Consider the following 18,144-nt stretch of genomic DNA (forward strand, 5'->3'; position numbering starts at 1 on the left):
TCTTACCCAAAGGCTAGCATTCAAATGGTGTTAAGACATTAACTTACCTGGTGGAGTTACGAATATTGCAACAATGTCCAAAACAGTATCACCTACCATCATTCCCTTTCATGCCAATTCTGGACCACTGGGAAGTGCCTCATAACCATCATGGGAATTACGCTTACCGGGTTCAACAGGAATGCACTTTAGGATAACAGCCACAATCATGCTTACAAATCCAATTAGAATGCTGAGCAACCATAATTGCCAACTTAGAGGCACAGTGCTAGCAAAAGTGCCCAGAAACTCTACTATTATTATTTGGAAGGCCACTGTGGCGACCATCACAGCTACAAACACCCAGCTGTTAAACATTCCACGGAAGACATTTATCCTCTCCATATCACGGCTGTTAATTTCATTGAATACCTGATAGAACAAGAGGAAATAACAATCTGTCATTGATTGACCCTTAATAAGTTTCTACTCAGTAGAACATACAATAATAAAGATGACTATCAGAACATTTTGAACCATCATTTTGCAGCTTTAGTTCCAAGAACCAGAAGCAGTGATTTATAAACAAATTTCAGGAATTTAAACATACATTTTTATTCTACTGAACTCAATAAATCCTTGAAAAAGAATCAACATCTATGATGCTCAACTGTTTATGACCATAAAAACACAAGTAACAATGCTACCAATTTGCCACTGCCTCAAATAAAACCCCTCTTCATGATTTTATATCCTATGATCAGTCCAGGACACCGAACCCATGGTAGGAAAATGCAGTTTGGTACCCATCCCCCCCCCCCCAAAGCAGACTCCACCAGATGCTCCGGTAAGGAGTGACATGGGAAAGATTAGAGGAGCTACATGAACACGGGGGAAGCCAAACATAACCAGGGTAAAAGTGGTGAGAAAATATATGAACAAATCTGGTGAGAAAATATACGTACAAATCTGGGTTAAACAATGAAAGGGCTTTAAATAGAGTTGAATGATGGAAGAGATTCATGAAGACGACTATAGACATAATGCTTAGTTGAGTGGAGCTGGGGCCTATTTAATTCAACAAATCAACCAAAGCCTATAATGCAATGAAAATTCTATACTTGGGTGAAACTGCAAAAGCTTACCGCAAGCAGGTTAACAAACACTTTTACCTTCTACCAGGAATCAGTGCTGTTAAATTGCGGCTATGTTTAACCACGATAGAGGAAGTCCGTCTATCGTGTATTTCTATTCTTCTCCCCTCTTTTTCTCTTTCCTAGTTTATTTTTGTTTCCTAGTTCTGTTGGGATAATTCTCTAGGTATATGGAATTCTGACTCTGAGAAGTAACAGATGCCAAGCTACAATCAATACAGAAGGATAATATGGTACAAAATGCACTAGGCATTTCAAGAAATCAGAAAACATTCCACATTATAAGCCTTCAGCTAAAATCAATAGTCTACTATACCTGGCAAAACACAAAGGTATTGAATATAAAAGTATTGAGAACAGCAGTAGCATCTGAACCCGTAAGTCTCAAAAGCTTCTTGCCATCAAATTCAAGAACACCAAGTACAGCCAGTTGATAGATACTCTGTCCAATTATATTCTTCCACATGATTCTGGTAATGAAATTTACACCTCTTCCAACTGGAGGTCTATTCATTAGTCCGTCATTTGGAGGTTCTGTAGCCAGAGCCAATGCACCAAGGGTATCCATAATCATGTTGACCCATAGCAACTGGACAGCAGTTAGAGGAGCAGATCCTGAAAGTCATATGACAAATTAAGATAGACATGTACGATGCAAGATAAACAGAAGTCTTATTTGAGAGAACCCTAGAATTGATAAGACATAAGGTTAGCCTCAGGAAAAACTCACCTGTAATGCATGCAGAAACAAAATTGATCATAAGAGCAACAACATTAACTGTTAGTTGGAACTGAACAAACTTTTGAATGTTTATGTAAACAGCACGGCCCCATCTGGCAACATTCACAATTGTTTTAAAATTATCATCCATAATGATGACATCAGCATTCTCTTTTGCAACCTGTGAAAATAAATCATGAAAGCCAAAGTCAAGGATCCTTATGCTAATCTAGACCAGATGAAGCAACACAAGAGAAGCATCTATAGTTTTCTTAAACCTCATGGGGAACTGCCTTCATGAATCTAATGCCATTTTAAAATGAGGCCATGAAATATGTTTTCGCATACCTGTCACTACAACAGTTAAAATGTGTAGAAATATTAGCTTCACAGTGGGCGTCAAATTTGGCATTAATTTCCTCGATTGAACATCTTTCCAGACTCTAGACAGCAAGGGCAATTCCTTTATGAAACTATAAAATTGAGGGGTAGGTAGGAGGAACCCTAGGTTCAGGTTACACACCATCTTAACAAGATCTCAAGTAAACCCAAATCAGAAAATCAACAATAAGGTAAAAGTCAACATTATTGGTTGGTGTTCAAATTCTGGTCAAAGGTAGGTTGATGTTAGGTTAACAAACTCTCAAAAGACTGCGATGATCCAACGGTCAGATTTAACCCAATTAGAGAATAGTAAAATCTGGAGAAATAAATCAGAATATGCAAAACTCTAATTACTTCCAATCAGAAACTCAGATGAACACTAGAATCTGATGGATTGTAGTAACCCAATAGAGGAACAGGTTCCCAAAAGATGATGGTAACTAAGGGTCAAATTAAGACTAATTAGAAAAGAATCAAATCTGGAAAATAGAAGTGTAGTATCGGGAGATTTCAAATTACTCCAGCTAAGAGGTTCTGATCATGATATGGCAGCAAAAAGCAAGATTAGAAAGAAAAAAAAATGATATCTATAGAATTTCAACCTCTTATAATAATTTGATCAATCAAGTTCATATGGATTGATCACCAGAAATGAGCATGCACAGAATTTCAGCAAGTGATCTGATTAACTTATCGAAATAGGTTAATGGAGAGTTTTTTTTTAAATAATTTGTAGAGATAGAAAGGGTAAAGCGACAGCAAGACTGGCATTTTTATTTTAGGAGAATTTAATCGTTTGTAACTTTTACATGCAACCCATTGGAGGTGTCAAATTCTATCCCGAACTGGTCAGACTAACCGGAAATTCCGAATCATTCACTTAACGGCTCAACTTTGATTTGGGATTTTTACAAACTAGTGGAAACCAGACCACAGATAAAAAAAAAACAAAAATTTTCCATTGTTTTTTCATATATTTATGGAAAACCGAAACCGAATTAGACTAAAACCGAAAGTAGACAGATAAGAACCCGTTGAGGAAAACAATAGAAATCAGAATCAAACCATACCAAAACCTTACTTTGCCTTAATGGCTCTGCTTCAGTTTGGCCCAGTTCATACCTAAAACCAATTCAATCCAACCAAAACCAGATCGAATCAACCAATTGACACCCCTAAGGGGGTATAAGTAACACAAGGTTACATGGCTTCCTATATATACTTGGGCTTACAACAGTTAACATTTTTGTTTGGACTCAAATTGGATAGTAGTTTTTTTTTTTTTTTTGGGTAAGCAATTGGACAGTAGTTAACAAAGCCAAAAGACAACAGCTATTGGCACAAAATAGCAAGCCCGGATCAAGATTAGTAAACTCAGTAAAAAAAAGGAGAATCTGGCCATTGGATGACCAAGAGTTTTTAATCGAAGGAGGCTTAGGGTTTTAGTACAAACATACCAAAAGATGAACCCCAGATACTGGTTGGATGAGAACATAATCACCACAGCATGTTGCTGTCCAGAAACACAGGACAGAAGGTGCCGCAGGTCTGGTCTCCAATCTTCAGAATATAGAAGGGGAATGATGGAACAAGTAACAATAGTTACAGAGAACAGTGTCGGTACTGTCAGATGATGGTTATTGCAGATTACTAAAATAGGAAGTAAAGAAATTGATGGAGGAGAAGAAGAGAAAGAAGAAAGGAGGGGGTAAGGCCTTGGTCAGTCTCTCATCATAGCTGAATCACACAGCAACAAAGCAAAGCTTTCTTTTTCCAAAACTCAAATCTTTGGGAGGGGGGGGGGGGGGGAAGCTGTAACAGCTCATCTCTTTTTTAATTATCAGAAACTAGGGATCTCTCTTGCATGGAGAAAGAATCCCAAGTTCACATTCTTAAAAATAGAAACAACTCTTATTCTAAGATCTATCTTCTAGAAACACTAGAAATTAGAAACTCCATTAAATGGAAACTAATCCTTATATTAGATCTACTCTCTAAGGATATTACAAAATAGAAATAGCCCTAATTTAGCAACTACTAACATATAATCACTGAAATAGAAACTAATAACAAAGAAAAGATGCTATGGCAATCCTCCCATATAAGACTAATTAAATCATAATAATGGGCCTCAATCTGGCCCACAAAAGTGGACCAAGGTCTGGCAGATTACCGGTGCTCTTTCTTTTCTTCCTAATTCGAGCTACATCATTGGGTCAAGAACCATCAGTGAGTGCAATGATGGGAATCCAACAAAGATTGAAAAGGCAAATCATTAACTTTAAACACTTTCTATGAAAGGTCAAGGCCAGAAGTATTCGGCCTCTGTTTTGAAACTGAAAACCCAGATTGAATACGCAAATCAGTTCTATCATAGCTGTAGACCAGAAAATTGTTTTCAATAGATCGGACTGGGTAATTAAACAAAACCTCAATCAGTTAGAGTTTCTTGTTAATTATTCTTTGATGTTCATTATTTGTATATTCGTTTTCTTATCTTCCTGTATCTTCTTTATTATTCTTTAAAATCTGAAATTTTTTATAAGGTTTGGCTTAAGATTTAGAAATAACTAACAGATTATTCAATAGATGTTACTGCTGCTCATATATAATCTAATCGATTCCAGCAGTTTCAACTATTCTGCCTTCCAATATGTTAAATTCTTCTTAGAATTACACAAGTACAAATTATTAGTTTTATATACCCCCCCCCCAACCAATCCCAAATCACCAGGACCCTATCTAATCAAATCAGTACTATATTTAGTACACCCTTCAAGGCTTCAATCTAAAGAAGTTTCAGCACCAAGATAAATCAGTATCACCCGGAAACCCCTAGTTAAGGAAAAACATAAAAATAAAAATAAAAGAGTTCTGTAGTCTGCTGATCAGGCTCTGCATCATAATAGATCATAACTTCCGGTTGTGTCAAGTTCACAGTTTGAGCTCACCAAGGGAATTGAATTTGCCAAGTTGCATCCAAGAGAACATTTGGTTATTGAACCTATTTTTCCTTGGTGCATTTCCAAGAAAATGGCAAGATTATCAACATACTTAGGGACTGATTCTCTAAACTTAAATCTCTATATCTGGACTTGCTGTCTTCTGAAGGATAGCTATCTAACTGGCAAAAATACAAAAATCCCAGTGAGATCAAAACCGTGTCATTTGGTTACAACAGCAGACATCAGTAATCTGGACCACAACCAGAAGGCAATTATGTACATTCGGCATGGTTAGATGCATCTCAGGCATAGCTACCACCAGGAGTATAGGCTATTACAGGAGCATTTAAGAATGTTCAACTGAAATTGCATCCAATCTCACTGTCTAAATTGATGAGTTCCTAATCAGTTTTCCTGGAAGAATTGCTTGATGTCCAAACGTACAAGATGCATTTTTCAATAGAATAAGAATGTCAGAGATTCAGTATTTAGAAGAATAATAAATTTCTGGATAAGAATGGTAACAGCAAAGTCCCTTTTGGTCTTGGTATCCGACTGAGCCAACTAATATAAAATAGTAAGAGATGGAGGAAATATATATATATAAACAAACAAGAGGGAACAACGCAGGAAAAAAATGTTGTCTTTTGACTAAGCTGACAGAACTAATTCTACCACAAAAGGCCAGAAACAAAACAAACCTCTGTTCCTGCTATACCCATGGCAAGTCCAATGTCCGACTCATGCAAAGCTGGAGCATCATTGGTCCCATCACCTGTTACGGCAACAACTTCACCGAACATAGTCCTCAACCTGGTGACTAAAGTGTGCTTGTCCAAAGGCAATGATCGAGCCATTACCTGTATAAATAGTCTTAGCATTGCAGTAATTTGATTCCTCCGCAAGCATTGTTTAAGGATAAAATACATAATGCAAAGGAAGTAGAGACCTGGATTCTCGGTATTAACTTCTTCATCTCCTCTGGACTCTTACTACGAAAGTCCGGTCCTTCTATAGCCAAACCATCATCGGTCAATATTCCACATTCTTTTGCAATAGCTTTTGCAGTATTAATATTGTCACCTGTGACCATCCGCACTGTTATCCCAGCAGCTAAACAAGTCTGTACTGCCTCCCTCACACCAGGGCGCACTGGATCCTTGATTCCAACAACCACTATCAGTGTATAGCCATCAGCAGGTAAGTCTCCATTGAGACTCTCATCCGTGTCCTTGTAAGCCAAACAAAGGGTTCTCAAAGCTTCACAGGCAAATCCATTTATGATGCCCATAACACTTATAATCCGTTCTTCTGAAAGAGGCACAGCTTCTCCTTTGTTATCAACAATCTTGTCACACATGCCTAAGATGATTTCAGATGCACCTTTGCAGAACAGACGGAATCCACCAGTTGAAAGAGCCACAAGCACGGACATCTTCTTCTTGACTGAATTGAAAGGCTCAACCTTCACAATCTTAGACTCTCCACGTTGGGCATCAAAATCACCACCCATAAGCAGGCCAAATTCTAACAATGCTGATTCTGTTGGAGTACCCAAAATGTGATTCTTTCCATCTTTTCCTCTCACCACCTCAGAACTTGTATTCTGAAATATAGCCTGTAAAAGGATTTGCACAACTCCCTCAGAGAGTGCTGATTTCACAGCATCTATACTGTCATTACCTTTTATCACTTTAGTTTCGTCACCCATCCATATCTTATCAACCACCATATGGTTGGTTGTCAATGTCCCTGTTTTATCTGTGCAAATGCAACTAGCAGAACCCATTGTCTCACATGCAGATAGATGTCTCACAAGTGCCCTGTCATCCATTAATTTCTTCATTGCAAAGGCAAGGCTCAGTGTAACAGCCAATGGTAGGCCTTCTGGAACTGCAACAACAATTATAGTCACTGCAGTAGCAAAAAAATCTAGAAGCTTCAATGCATCACTTGAAGACCATTTTGTCAAGTCATTGTTCAGTCCCTTCTCCACTAGAAACCTTGCAGTCAACACCAAAAATGTCAGAACAGCAAAAGCCAAACCAATCTTCCCAATAATAGTAGCAACACCATTCAGCTTCACCTGTAATGGTGTCTCATCTTCACCACCCTCACTCAAAGTCTCCATCAACCTTCCCCATTCAGTCCTCATACCAACGGCTGTCACAAGCACCTTACCAGACCCATCTTGCACTTTGGTTCCCGATAGAAGAAAAGGCTTCTCAGGGCTTGCATGCACTGGCTCAGGTTCACCTGACAGACTCGACTCATCAATCTCCAAACTGTAACCTGATATGAAAATTCCATCAGCCGGAACTTGGTCACCTATGGATAGATGAACAATATCACCAACCACCAAATCATAAATAGAGACCTTCTGTCTAGACCCATCTCTGGTGACCTGAACATTAATCTTTTTCTTCTCCTTATCCAAATCCTTGAATTGCAATGATTGCTTGTAGTCACTGATTGCAGTAACCATGACTACCAAGAAAATACTTATTATTATTCCCAACCCATCATAGATACCCTTTGGCCACCCTTCAGTGGCAAGGCCGACACCAACCGAAACTACAGCACAAACCATGAGGATTATTAGAGTTAAGTCTTGAAGTGCATCCCACACAAACATCCAGAAACTTCTAGGAGGCTTCTCAACATATCTGTTGAAGCCATATATTTTTTGCCTGAGAGGTAGTTCACTTGAACAAACACCTCTATCAAGGGAGACTTTGATCTTTTTTGCGATACCATCAACACCTCCATGCAGCTTCAAGCGCTTGGAATCATGGCTGTGACCAATAGATGCAAGTTCTTCTGGTTCAATACCATAACCGGCTTTCCTAGTCTCCTCTGAAGGCACGTATTCCACTTGATTACCAGCTGTGTAAGGATAAGAAAATAGAATTAATAGGTAAACAGAGGTTAAGATTAAAATTATGTCAATATAGTCTTAATAGGATTAGATTTGATGGAGGATATACCATCAATGAATTGCAAAGCAGCTTTCTGAACATACAGAGCAACTCTTATTTTTTCCTGGCAAAGAATAAGATAATTAGAGGTACTTAAATCCTTCAAATCAGAAAGGAAAGAACCTACACTGTAGTTTGCAGTTGAGAGAAGTTTAGCACATGCTAGCCAGAGCTGCAGACAGTTAATGTTCGGTGCTTACTCGGAGGATAATATTTATTTAAAATATATAAAATAACCTCATCAAATTCAACATGAATATGATGTTCTTAAAATAAAAATAGGGTGCTTGTTTTCCAGTAGTCCCTTTTTGGTTATGTCTCCACACCTGAAACAGTCAGCCCAACCTTGGTACTCTAAAAATTAGCAAAGCAAGATTCTCTCGAAGACGAAGATGATGTTCTAGTGTGCTCATTCACACCTCAGCCTTTCCTCAATAGAGAATATATGCACAAAAAGAAAGGGAAAGGCTTAAGAAGGGACTCCACGTTGCAGTAGGTCTCCATTTCATGCTTTTAATTTTTCACTACTTGGAAATTAGTTGATCATGCTTGACAGTTCCATCCATGGATCGTAAACTCGATTGAAACGTGTTGAAACCGTCGAGTTGTCTCGGTTTCGACAGGTTCTGAGACGAGTTGGAGTGGAACTTTTAAAAATCCCATAATTCAACCTGGTTTGGACAGTTTCGGTCATGTTTTGACCGAAACCGACCGAAATGGTCGAAACCAGGGCCAATTGATATGCTTTTTCCTTGGTTTAAACGGTCGAAACATATTATACTTTTTCTTGAGAATTTTGTAATAAAACTGGTTTTGCATTTAGTGATTGATCCCAAATTCAAGCATCAGAATGTGATTCTTTGATTTATTATCTGTTGAATTTCTTTCTCCAAATGTTTGTACTTGATGCTTTAATAGGATAGAAATGACAAAAAATGGGTTCACTAAAGAACCTTTACAGTTTCTTTATTGCAATGGCAACAACTCTATACTCCATGTTTCTATCTGGTGGTCATATGTTCTTACTACTGAAAAGGAAAAACTTGCTGAATTAGGGAAAAAACACTGGTTATTAATCATGACCTATACAAATTATTGAAGTGGTTCATAAATTAAACCTAGTTATCATTTGGGAAGAAGAGTCAATAAATCTCTGTGACAATTTATCAAAAAAAAAAAAGAATATGATTTCTAGACTATTAAAATGCAATCGCACAAGATGGCCAATATATGGGATCGAAGAAAGCAACAAGCAAGACAATCGCAAACATGTAATGGGCAGTAATGAACTATCAAACCAAGTTCATGATGGAGCTTATCATTGGGCAGTAATGGACTATCAGACCAATTGGTCCCATAACATGTCATGGGATACGTATGTTGTGCATTCGGAGGAATGGCTTCGCAATCTTCAGTGGTACGCTGCTCGTGGTTTAGACCCACCAAGAAACTCCGCATAGAATTGAAGAGGGGCATCTTAATGTTCTATTTAGATTCAATGTATTATTCAGGGTTCAAGTACTTTATAATTATGTGAACTAATTATAAATTTATAATACCACTTTAGTGTCTGTATCGTATTAGCGCGTACGTTAGTAAACTTGCGTCAATAACCGCAACTACCATTTTCAGTTTTTTTTTGGTGAATGTAATTCATGGATTGTGTTTAAAATGTGAAAAATAGGCAACCTGCAAAAATCAGACCTAAAAAACCTTACTTTGGGGTCGAAACCTTGGTTTCCCCATCAATGGGAAAAAATTCCAGGTTTCGACCGAGATATGGTTGAAACCGAGACGAGCTCGATTTCTGGCTAGTCGAAACCTTGTTGAAACCCGAGTTTTAGAACCTTGGTTCCATCACAAAGCGGAACCATACAGTCAGAGACAAGTAGATAATGAAATTTAGCTTCTACTTGATCTCTACTCCAAAAATAGATTACAATAGAACTAAGAAAGGTTTCCCAATTAGAAACAGGTCGGGAAGCCTCTCTTATGAGAAAGTTGTATATCTTAATCCCATTGCACTAAGTGATAGCGAGTCAGGTTCTCGTTCACGTACGTGAACGTACGAGAACGGCTCACAATGTTCAAATGGAATCCACCCTGTGGGACCCACATGGGGTGGATTCCATCTGAACAGATGTGTGCCGTTCTCGTACGCTCACATACGTGAACGTGAGCCCAACTCAGTGATAGCTAGAGTCGTTCTTCCAACAGGACCATAACAACTTCTGTTGAACCTGTTTTAACACAGGTAGAAATTGCCCGAGCCTGTAAAATGAGAAGAAAAATACAAAGGTATAGTTGCCAATGCTAGGATTCAACAAACATTCAGACTTTTCTTACTTTACTCCGTCTAGAGGACTTCATCAAGGTTACCCACTTTCACCCTACCTCTTTCTCCTTGTTATGGAAGGTCTTTACCATATGCTCACAGCAGCTCAAGAAGATGGATTCTTTAAAGGCATCAAGATAGCTCAAACCGCATCAATTATTTCTCATCTATTTGTGGATAATTGCTTTATCTTCTGTGAAGCTACTAAAAATGATGTCTTATCCATCAAATCTATCCTTGATCTCTTCGAGCATATGTCAGGGTCAAATGGTAAATCTTGACAAAAGTTTCATCCACTTCAGTGACACTAGCCCTGAAGCCACTAAACTATCCCTTTCTAAATTGTTAGGCTTTAAACAACTCCCCAGAGGTACTCGATATCTGGGCACTAAGTCATTTTGGCCTAAATCTGGCTCATCTGCTTTGCAGGACATTACTGATAAATTGGAGAGTAAATTAGCAAGTTGGAAAATGAATCTCCTTTCACAAGCTGATCGAGCTACTTTAATCTCTTCCATTCCATCCTTCCACATGGCTATTCATCGTATCACCATCTAGTTATGTCACAGGCTTGATGCAATACAGAGAAATTTCTGGTGGGGTCATTCCCATTAGAATCAAGAATCATACTATTTCTTGGAAAGTATTGGGTCAGCCCAAATCTAAAGGGGGAATGGGTTTTAGAAATAGTGAAAGCTCTTCTTTCTAATCTCCGTTGGAGATTAATAAATAATTTGGATTCCTTTTAGGCCCAAACCTTGCATGCTAAGTACTTTCACAACTCTTCCTTCTTAGATGCCCCCACCCTCTAATCTGTTCTAAATTCTGGCGAGGCCTTTTAAGACTCCGTGTTTTATGAAGCAAATCAATTGTTAGAGATTTGGATCTGGACGTACAATAAAAATATGGACAGATCTCTGCCTCATTTTACCATCCCTTCACATATCAAACCCTCCACCCTCAATTCTTGTGTGGAAGAGTTGAAAAACATTGATGGTGAATGGAATCTCCCACTTATTTCTTATCCATTCCCATCAGACATTGTTCTCTCTATTCTCAAAATTAAACCCTCCGATGTGATCACAAATGATGGCCTTTTTTGCCCCTTCTCTTCTAAGTCTGGGCAACTCTCAACAAAAACGGGTGCCTCTTGTTTAGAAAGTATTCTAAACTCTAGCCAGCCCTCAATTCCTCCATTTAAAATAAGTATCTGGAATGTCTTATGGAAATTAAAGGTGCTCTCCAAGTTCAAATTATTTCTCTAGAAATGTTGTCATAATGGTCTCCTAACTCATTGTTATCTTAACAACATATTCCCGGTGGATACCAGATGTTCATTGTGTCAAACAGCGGACGAGTCCGTTTAGCATTTATTTTTTGAATGTCCTTTCTCTTGAATCATTTGGTTTGTTAGCCCTCTTGACTTACGCATGTCCTCTTTCTCTCCCTCTTCTCCTTTTAGCTCTTCTAGTTCAAAATCTCAATGTAAATATATTTAAGAAGTGGCTTCTATTATTGTGTTTTATTTTTTATCTGGTAAGAAAGGAATCGAGTTTATCATGAACAAGATGATCCAAAACCATATCGTATTCTTCATCACATACACCAATGGGCGTCTACCTTGGACCCCAAACCATTAGTATTATCAACCAAAAATCTATCACTGATCCTAGGACCAACAATTCCAGTTTGCCTAAGCCTTCCCTCACAAGCTCCTTCCATCCAGTTCTGCCTGCTCATCATTGCTTACTCCTAACTGATGGGAGTTTTAACCCCATACCTAAAGGAGGAGGTTGGGGTCCATTTTAATGATTTATAAAGAATTGTTTCATTATCCCTTTGATTATGGTAATCTAGGTTCTATAGACGAAGCAGAAAGACAGGCAATTGAACAAGGACTTCAGGCACCAAAAGGACAAGGCATCAAGTGCCTAGCAGTGTGGACAGACTTAGCAAATCTCACCATGAGGTTAAAGAAAGAGAATTTTGCAAATGACCATGGACTCTTTATCACTTGTTTTATACTATCACTAATCTTTTTGACTATTTTAAATCAGTTATTGTAAATAAATTCAACAGGGATATGATACAGCCAGCCAATGTTTTAGCCACTAAGGTTAGAATTTCGAAATTAGGTTCCAATGGTGTTTGTAACCTTTCAGAACTATGTAATCTCTTTTGATCTTTATTTATTATATTTCAGCCAGCCAATGTTTTAGCTACCAAGGTTAGAATTTCGAAGTTAGGTTCCAATGGTGTTTGTAACCTTTCAGAACCATGTAATCTCTTTTGATCTTTATTAATTATATTTCATCAAAAAATAAAAACCTGTGACATCTGTCCCATAATCAAAGTCTCAGTTTGGTGAGGGCAGGTTTTATTGTAGGGAGCAGGTTTTATGGCCGGTGTCCACAAGGTATATATGGATGAGCCAGGCCCACCAATTTGCACCATACAACAGGTGTACTGGAGGTGTAATTTTGTAAAGAGGTAGCACCAAAGGTCCCCTACTCACATTTCAAGTTTCAACTCAATTGGAGTTGGCAAAGTGGCAAAATAGAGCTTTTAAAAATCCAGGACTACCAAAAGAATGCATGACAATACTTAGACTACCAAGAAGGTGCATGACAATAAGTGGGAGAGTATACATTTAAATAAAATTATGAAAATCAGCAAATGGCCAATCTAGACAACTTGCTATTTCTCCAATAGTCAGATTGCCACATCACCAATCCACATGGTACAAATTGGTAGATCACGCATAGATTTTCGATAGACCGGACCACCCAAAAACCTTTTGCTTTTGTTGTATATTTTACCATGGTGACTTCTTTATTATGCAGAGATACTGTCAGTTTCGAAGTGACTGCATAGTTGGCTGAGAGATCATGAGGTCACCATTAATTAAGAACGACTTTTAACAACGGATTTAAAAATTGAATCAAAATCAGTATGGATTCTGATTACCCTTCTATTGATATTGAGTCCAACCGAATTACACCGATTTAGGACAAGATTTATCAATTCCAAGACATCGAATCGGATTTGTTAGACTGACCAGACCCCATTCCAAGTTTTTAAAACTTGTTTTAACAACCGCAGTAGTTGAGTTTGTTAAAAGCACTACAAATGTAGCAGCACAGAATGAAGCATCGGTATTGGATCAGTCGTCTTAGTATCATCTGTATCCATAGTCCATACTGCACTGATACAAGAACGACTGACACAGGATCAGAAGCCAAATCGGATCCGGATTCGGATCCAGATCGGCTGATCCAATACGATACAGTCCGAACAGCTGTAAAATCGATAATGAAGAGGCTGAGATGCTCTAACCTCCAGATCTCACTCATTACAGCTCCGATCAACTTGAAAATTTTAAAATCTCATTATTTTTAGGTGTTCTTAACAACCAACGGTGCAGAAGTGGATTTGCAAATCTAAAGAGAGTCGTAACTACCCTTTCCTTCCTTTCATTTTCAAGTATTAATTTATTTTTTTATTTTTTTTTTAATATACTTCAATCCTAACATATATTTACCAAAAAAAAAATCCTAACATATATGTTTTGTTTAGTAGCTTCAGTTTACTATTCGTAATTTCATTTTTTTTTTTCTCCGATAGTAATTTTCTGAATTTTTCAGAATATTATTACTTATTTTTCCATTATGCAGCCGATAGATTCAGGGTAGATTGGACCGACACGTGCTGATTCCCACAGATCAGTATCGATACGGAGCTATAACCATGATTTGGTAGCAGAGAGTAAATAGATCGCTCAAGTTCACACACAACACAGATAGAGACAATCTAAAAGATAATGATGCCATGTGGCAAAAAAACATTCTATTTGCAAAGAAAATTTGTTAATAAAAAAAATGCCATAGGCAGGCCTGCGCTAACGTGAGGAGTAGGGCGCATGAATTTCTTCTTAAATGAGAAACTGGCATCACCAGCCACCCACTTATTTTATCTTATTCCATTTTTTTTCTCCATTCTGCTTTATTTGACTCTATCCATCGGAAATTTCAGCGAAGTTTCCCCTTCCTTAGTCCAAAAATTTTCCCTCCATTGTTTAATAATTTATTAGCAGTTCCTTTCAACAATATCGTTCGCACATCAATGGTCAAAGTGCGCACTCCGCAGGAAACAAAAAAGTGTCGCATTCAATCAAACCCAAAAAGAGGGATTGAAAGAGAGACCAGATCCTACAGTACTAGTACGGCATATAATAATATTCCCTGGAATGCGCCTTGGGAGTTTTGGGAGATTAAAGGTGCGCTGTATACCATTGCTTTGGGAGTCCATATGCTAATGTTGTATCACTAGCAGAAGAGCACCTGGTTGGTTTCTATATCCTCATACGAAGAGGGGTTTCTACATCCCATCTTCCAATAAAAACCCTATTAAGCTGCTCCGGTTTTCAATGTTATCACGTTTTTTGTAGTCCTTCATTTTTTCGGGGTACTATATCGCGAGATATAGCTCTGACAATAGACGTATAGGCTCAGATAAGGTCCATGACGATAATATCATCACCGTGCAATTTAGCACAAACCACCGCTTCACGGCAGCGTCACCTCAGACCTCAGCTTTACGTTATCCTTCTTTCTCAACTGACAGCGATTCAAACTGAAACCGCGTTGAAACCGCGTTTCAGAGCTCAGGTTCTACTTCAGATCTATGTATATTAAAAGATACAATCGATTCATTACTAACTTATCAAGAAAACGCGTAAAAAATCTGCCGCGTTACAGAAACTTCGGGATTTAATTTCATCAAATTCGCCAGATGAAAGAATTTTCTGGCGTTTAAATTCATCATTTATGTAAGATTAACAATGTTTAAAACACTGGATGTCTGGAGTCCTCTACATTATGATTTCAAAGTTCTATTATATCAAAAGACTAAATCGGATTAATTTTGATAGAGGAGCACGAGTAAGGAACCACCATACCTGGATGCCGAGCTTCTTCTTTTCAGCTTCGTCTCTTTTATCAAGATCTGCTGTATGACGAAACCTCCTCCGACGATTCTTAACGACAGAAACTGCAGATCTCCATTTCCTTAGAGCTTCCTGTGATGAATTTTTAGGTTGTATATCGAAGCTCTCTCTCAAAAAATCCTCCATTCCAAAAATCGGAAGCGCTGAGAAGCTATCCTTCCTCTCTGCTACATCAGAAGAATTAGAATAAGAGATCAGAAGAGAAAAAAAAAACTAATAGAGCATGTTAGGGTTTGGTTTACCTGATGAGCCTGAAGGCTCCATTGAAACGTTTTTCTGATTTCTATAGAAACCTTTAAGGTCCGCTGATCATGCGGGAGGACAACGGACGAGCCGGCGGGAAAAGCTGAGTCTAAGAAGACAGGTTTCATACAATTACACCTTTATATACTTATAGTTATATTGCTACCCTCAAGTGCTACCCTCAAGAAAAAAGTTAATAGTTATATTTATGGGATAGATTTGTAAAAGAGGAAAGAATTAAATTAATTTAATATTAGAGATCGTATCCTCTGAGAAAATGTAAACTACACGATTTACCAAACATGGTGCGCCTTTATAAGGTCCCAATTGACCCATTCCAAACGCCATAAAAGTGGTCGATGAAAGAGATCTTTAAGAGCTGTTCAGGCAAGGAGTGTGTGGGGGGAAAATTTTAAGTTTTTTTGGTAAAAACTGTAGGAAAGTATAAGAAGTGGATCCCACACGTAACATGGTTTGAGGTATTGGTATCGTATTGGACGATATGTATCGATTTTGTAAGTGATCGATCTTGATGCTATGTTGATACTGTATCGGTGATATGGTACGGATAAGGGGTAAAATGGTCAAAAAAATTATTTTTAAAAGGAGAATCAAAGGTAAATTTGTTCGATACGGTCAATCCGTGCTGATACCATATTCATTTTCGGATTGATCGATACTCATTCTGATACTGTGCACTAAAACCAATTTTTTAAGATATCAATATCGGCACAGAGCAATCTCGATACCTAACTGTTACCAAAGTTGTTGTTCAGATCGGTATCACTAGATCGATCAAAACACAATTTAAAAATCTCGATACCTAACTATTACCAAAGTTGTTGTTCAGTTTCAGTGTAAATGGTTCGGTACAAGTTTTTTTTTAGGTAAAACCAAAATCGAACATGTTGAAACCTATAAATGGTTTCGGTTTAAACGGTTTTATATGTTTTTTAACTTTTTTTTTTATTCAAGCGGTTACTTTTCATTACATGGTTTTTAATTTTATTAAAAATAGAAGTATAAATTGAAGTTATATATTTTCTTTAAATATTTGTTTATTTGTGTGATTACATTTTTTTAATTATTTATTATTACCATTAATACGTAATTAGTTTTCATTATGTATTACCAATATTTGTTTCGGTTTAAATGGATTTTCTAAAAGGTGTATCATTGGTTCGGTTTGGTTTAAACCGTTTAATTACACAGTTTCAATTTTAAAACCAAAATCGAATCATTTATTAAACGATTTTACAATGTCGGTGTAAACGGCTATATTCGATTTCGATAATCGGTTTTGATTTGCTTCTGACACCCTTACCTCAAACCATTTTCCAGAGGCTAAATTCAATTTTTTTTTTTAAACCAAATGCCAGTGAACATAAAATATATTATTTAAATAGGAAAAAGATCTCTATTTGGTTGTGTTTCCTACACTCTCCAATTACGATCCTATTCCAATTTTCCTATACAATTTATGGAAATCGCCATAAATATCATATATTTTTTTGGTAAAAACCCATAAATGTCATATACAATTATAAAAAGTGTCAACATGCCAACTAATATTATATATTTTTTTTAACCAAATACCAAATATCATATACAAATTTTGGAAATTACCAATTGTATAAAATATGTAATTAAATTTACGATCCTATACAATTTCTAAAACAATGGTATACATATATTATTTTATATAGAAAAATTATCATTTAATGCAATATTTAACACAAAATATATGTTTTTTTATTTCTACTTTTAATTTTTATATTGAATGGATTCTTCTAAAATTTTATAAATAACTTATTTTCTTAACAACCTAGTGCAATATTTCTTGCATTTTCCGTAATATTTCATTAAAAAATGATTAATTTTCTAGTTTTTTTGCAATTTTTTTACTTTATTAGGAGTGCACTAGCTTAAATCGAAAACTCCCCCTCCCCACCCATATTACTATAGCACCCCCTCCTAAAATGTCCTAAATACCCCCTATTCGGCTTCCGACACTCTTCCTCTTCTCTTTCTCTGTCTCTCACGACTCACTCTCTCCACTGTATCACTTTCTTGATCTCTCCATGTAGACACCACATTTTGTCACCGTGAGGGATCCCCCCGATAGTAATGGAAGAAGCCTACTCGCTCCTAGACTCTTATTGGAAATCTCAATTATGAAAAAGTTTAAGTTTATTTGGATAAAATGACTAATTTGCCCTTATGATGAGTGTAACTCTCCAATTCTTTTTAGTTTGGTCTCAAACTTTGTAAAACCAATATGTTTCATCGCCACAAATCATGTCCTAAAAAGATGGTGGGAAAATGGTTTGATTTTTATCATTAATTGTTTTGTGTGAATTAATTGTTGTTGGTGAAGCTTGATTTTGACCAAAAAATGCG

At 37.1% G+C, this 18,144-nt stretch overlaps 1 protein-coding gene across 1 annotated transcript; it reads right to left on the reverse strand.

Annotated features, from left to right (window-relative positions):
* On the reverse strand, positions 1-15,770 carry LOC122671743 (calcium-transporting ATPase 4, plasma membrane-type-like). The gene is made up of 8 exons (XM_043869141.1): positions 15,744-15,770; positions 15,454-15,668; positions 8,171-8,225; positions 6,133-8,069; positions 5,885-6,043; positions 1,864-2,035; positions 1,450-1,748; positions 1-411 (listed from the first exon to the last, which is right to left on the reverse strand). The coding sequence occupies exons 1-8, from the start codon at positions 15,763-15,765 to the stop codon at positions 109-111; spliced, it is 3,162 nt and encodes a 1,053-aa protein (XP_043725076.1). The 5' UTR covers positions 15,766-15,770; the 3' UTR covers positions 1-108.
* Positions 15,771-18,144: the final 2,374 nt, after the last annotated feature.

This window comes from Telopea speciosissima, chromosome 8 (assembly GCF_018873765.1).
Source record: "Telopea speciosissima isolate NSW1024214 ecotype Mountain lineage chromosome 8, Tspe_v1, whole genome shotgun sequence".
Classification (NCBI taxonomy): domain Eukaryota; kingdom Viridiplantae; phylum Streptophyta; class Magnoliopsida; order Proteales; family Proteaceae; genus Telopea; species Telopea speciosissima.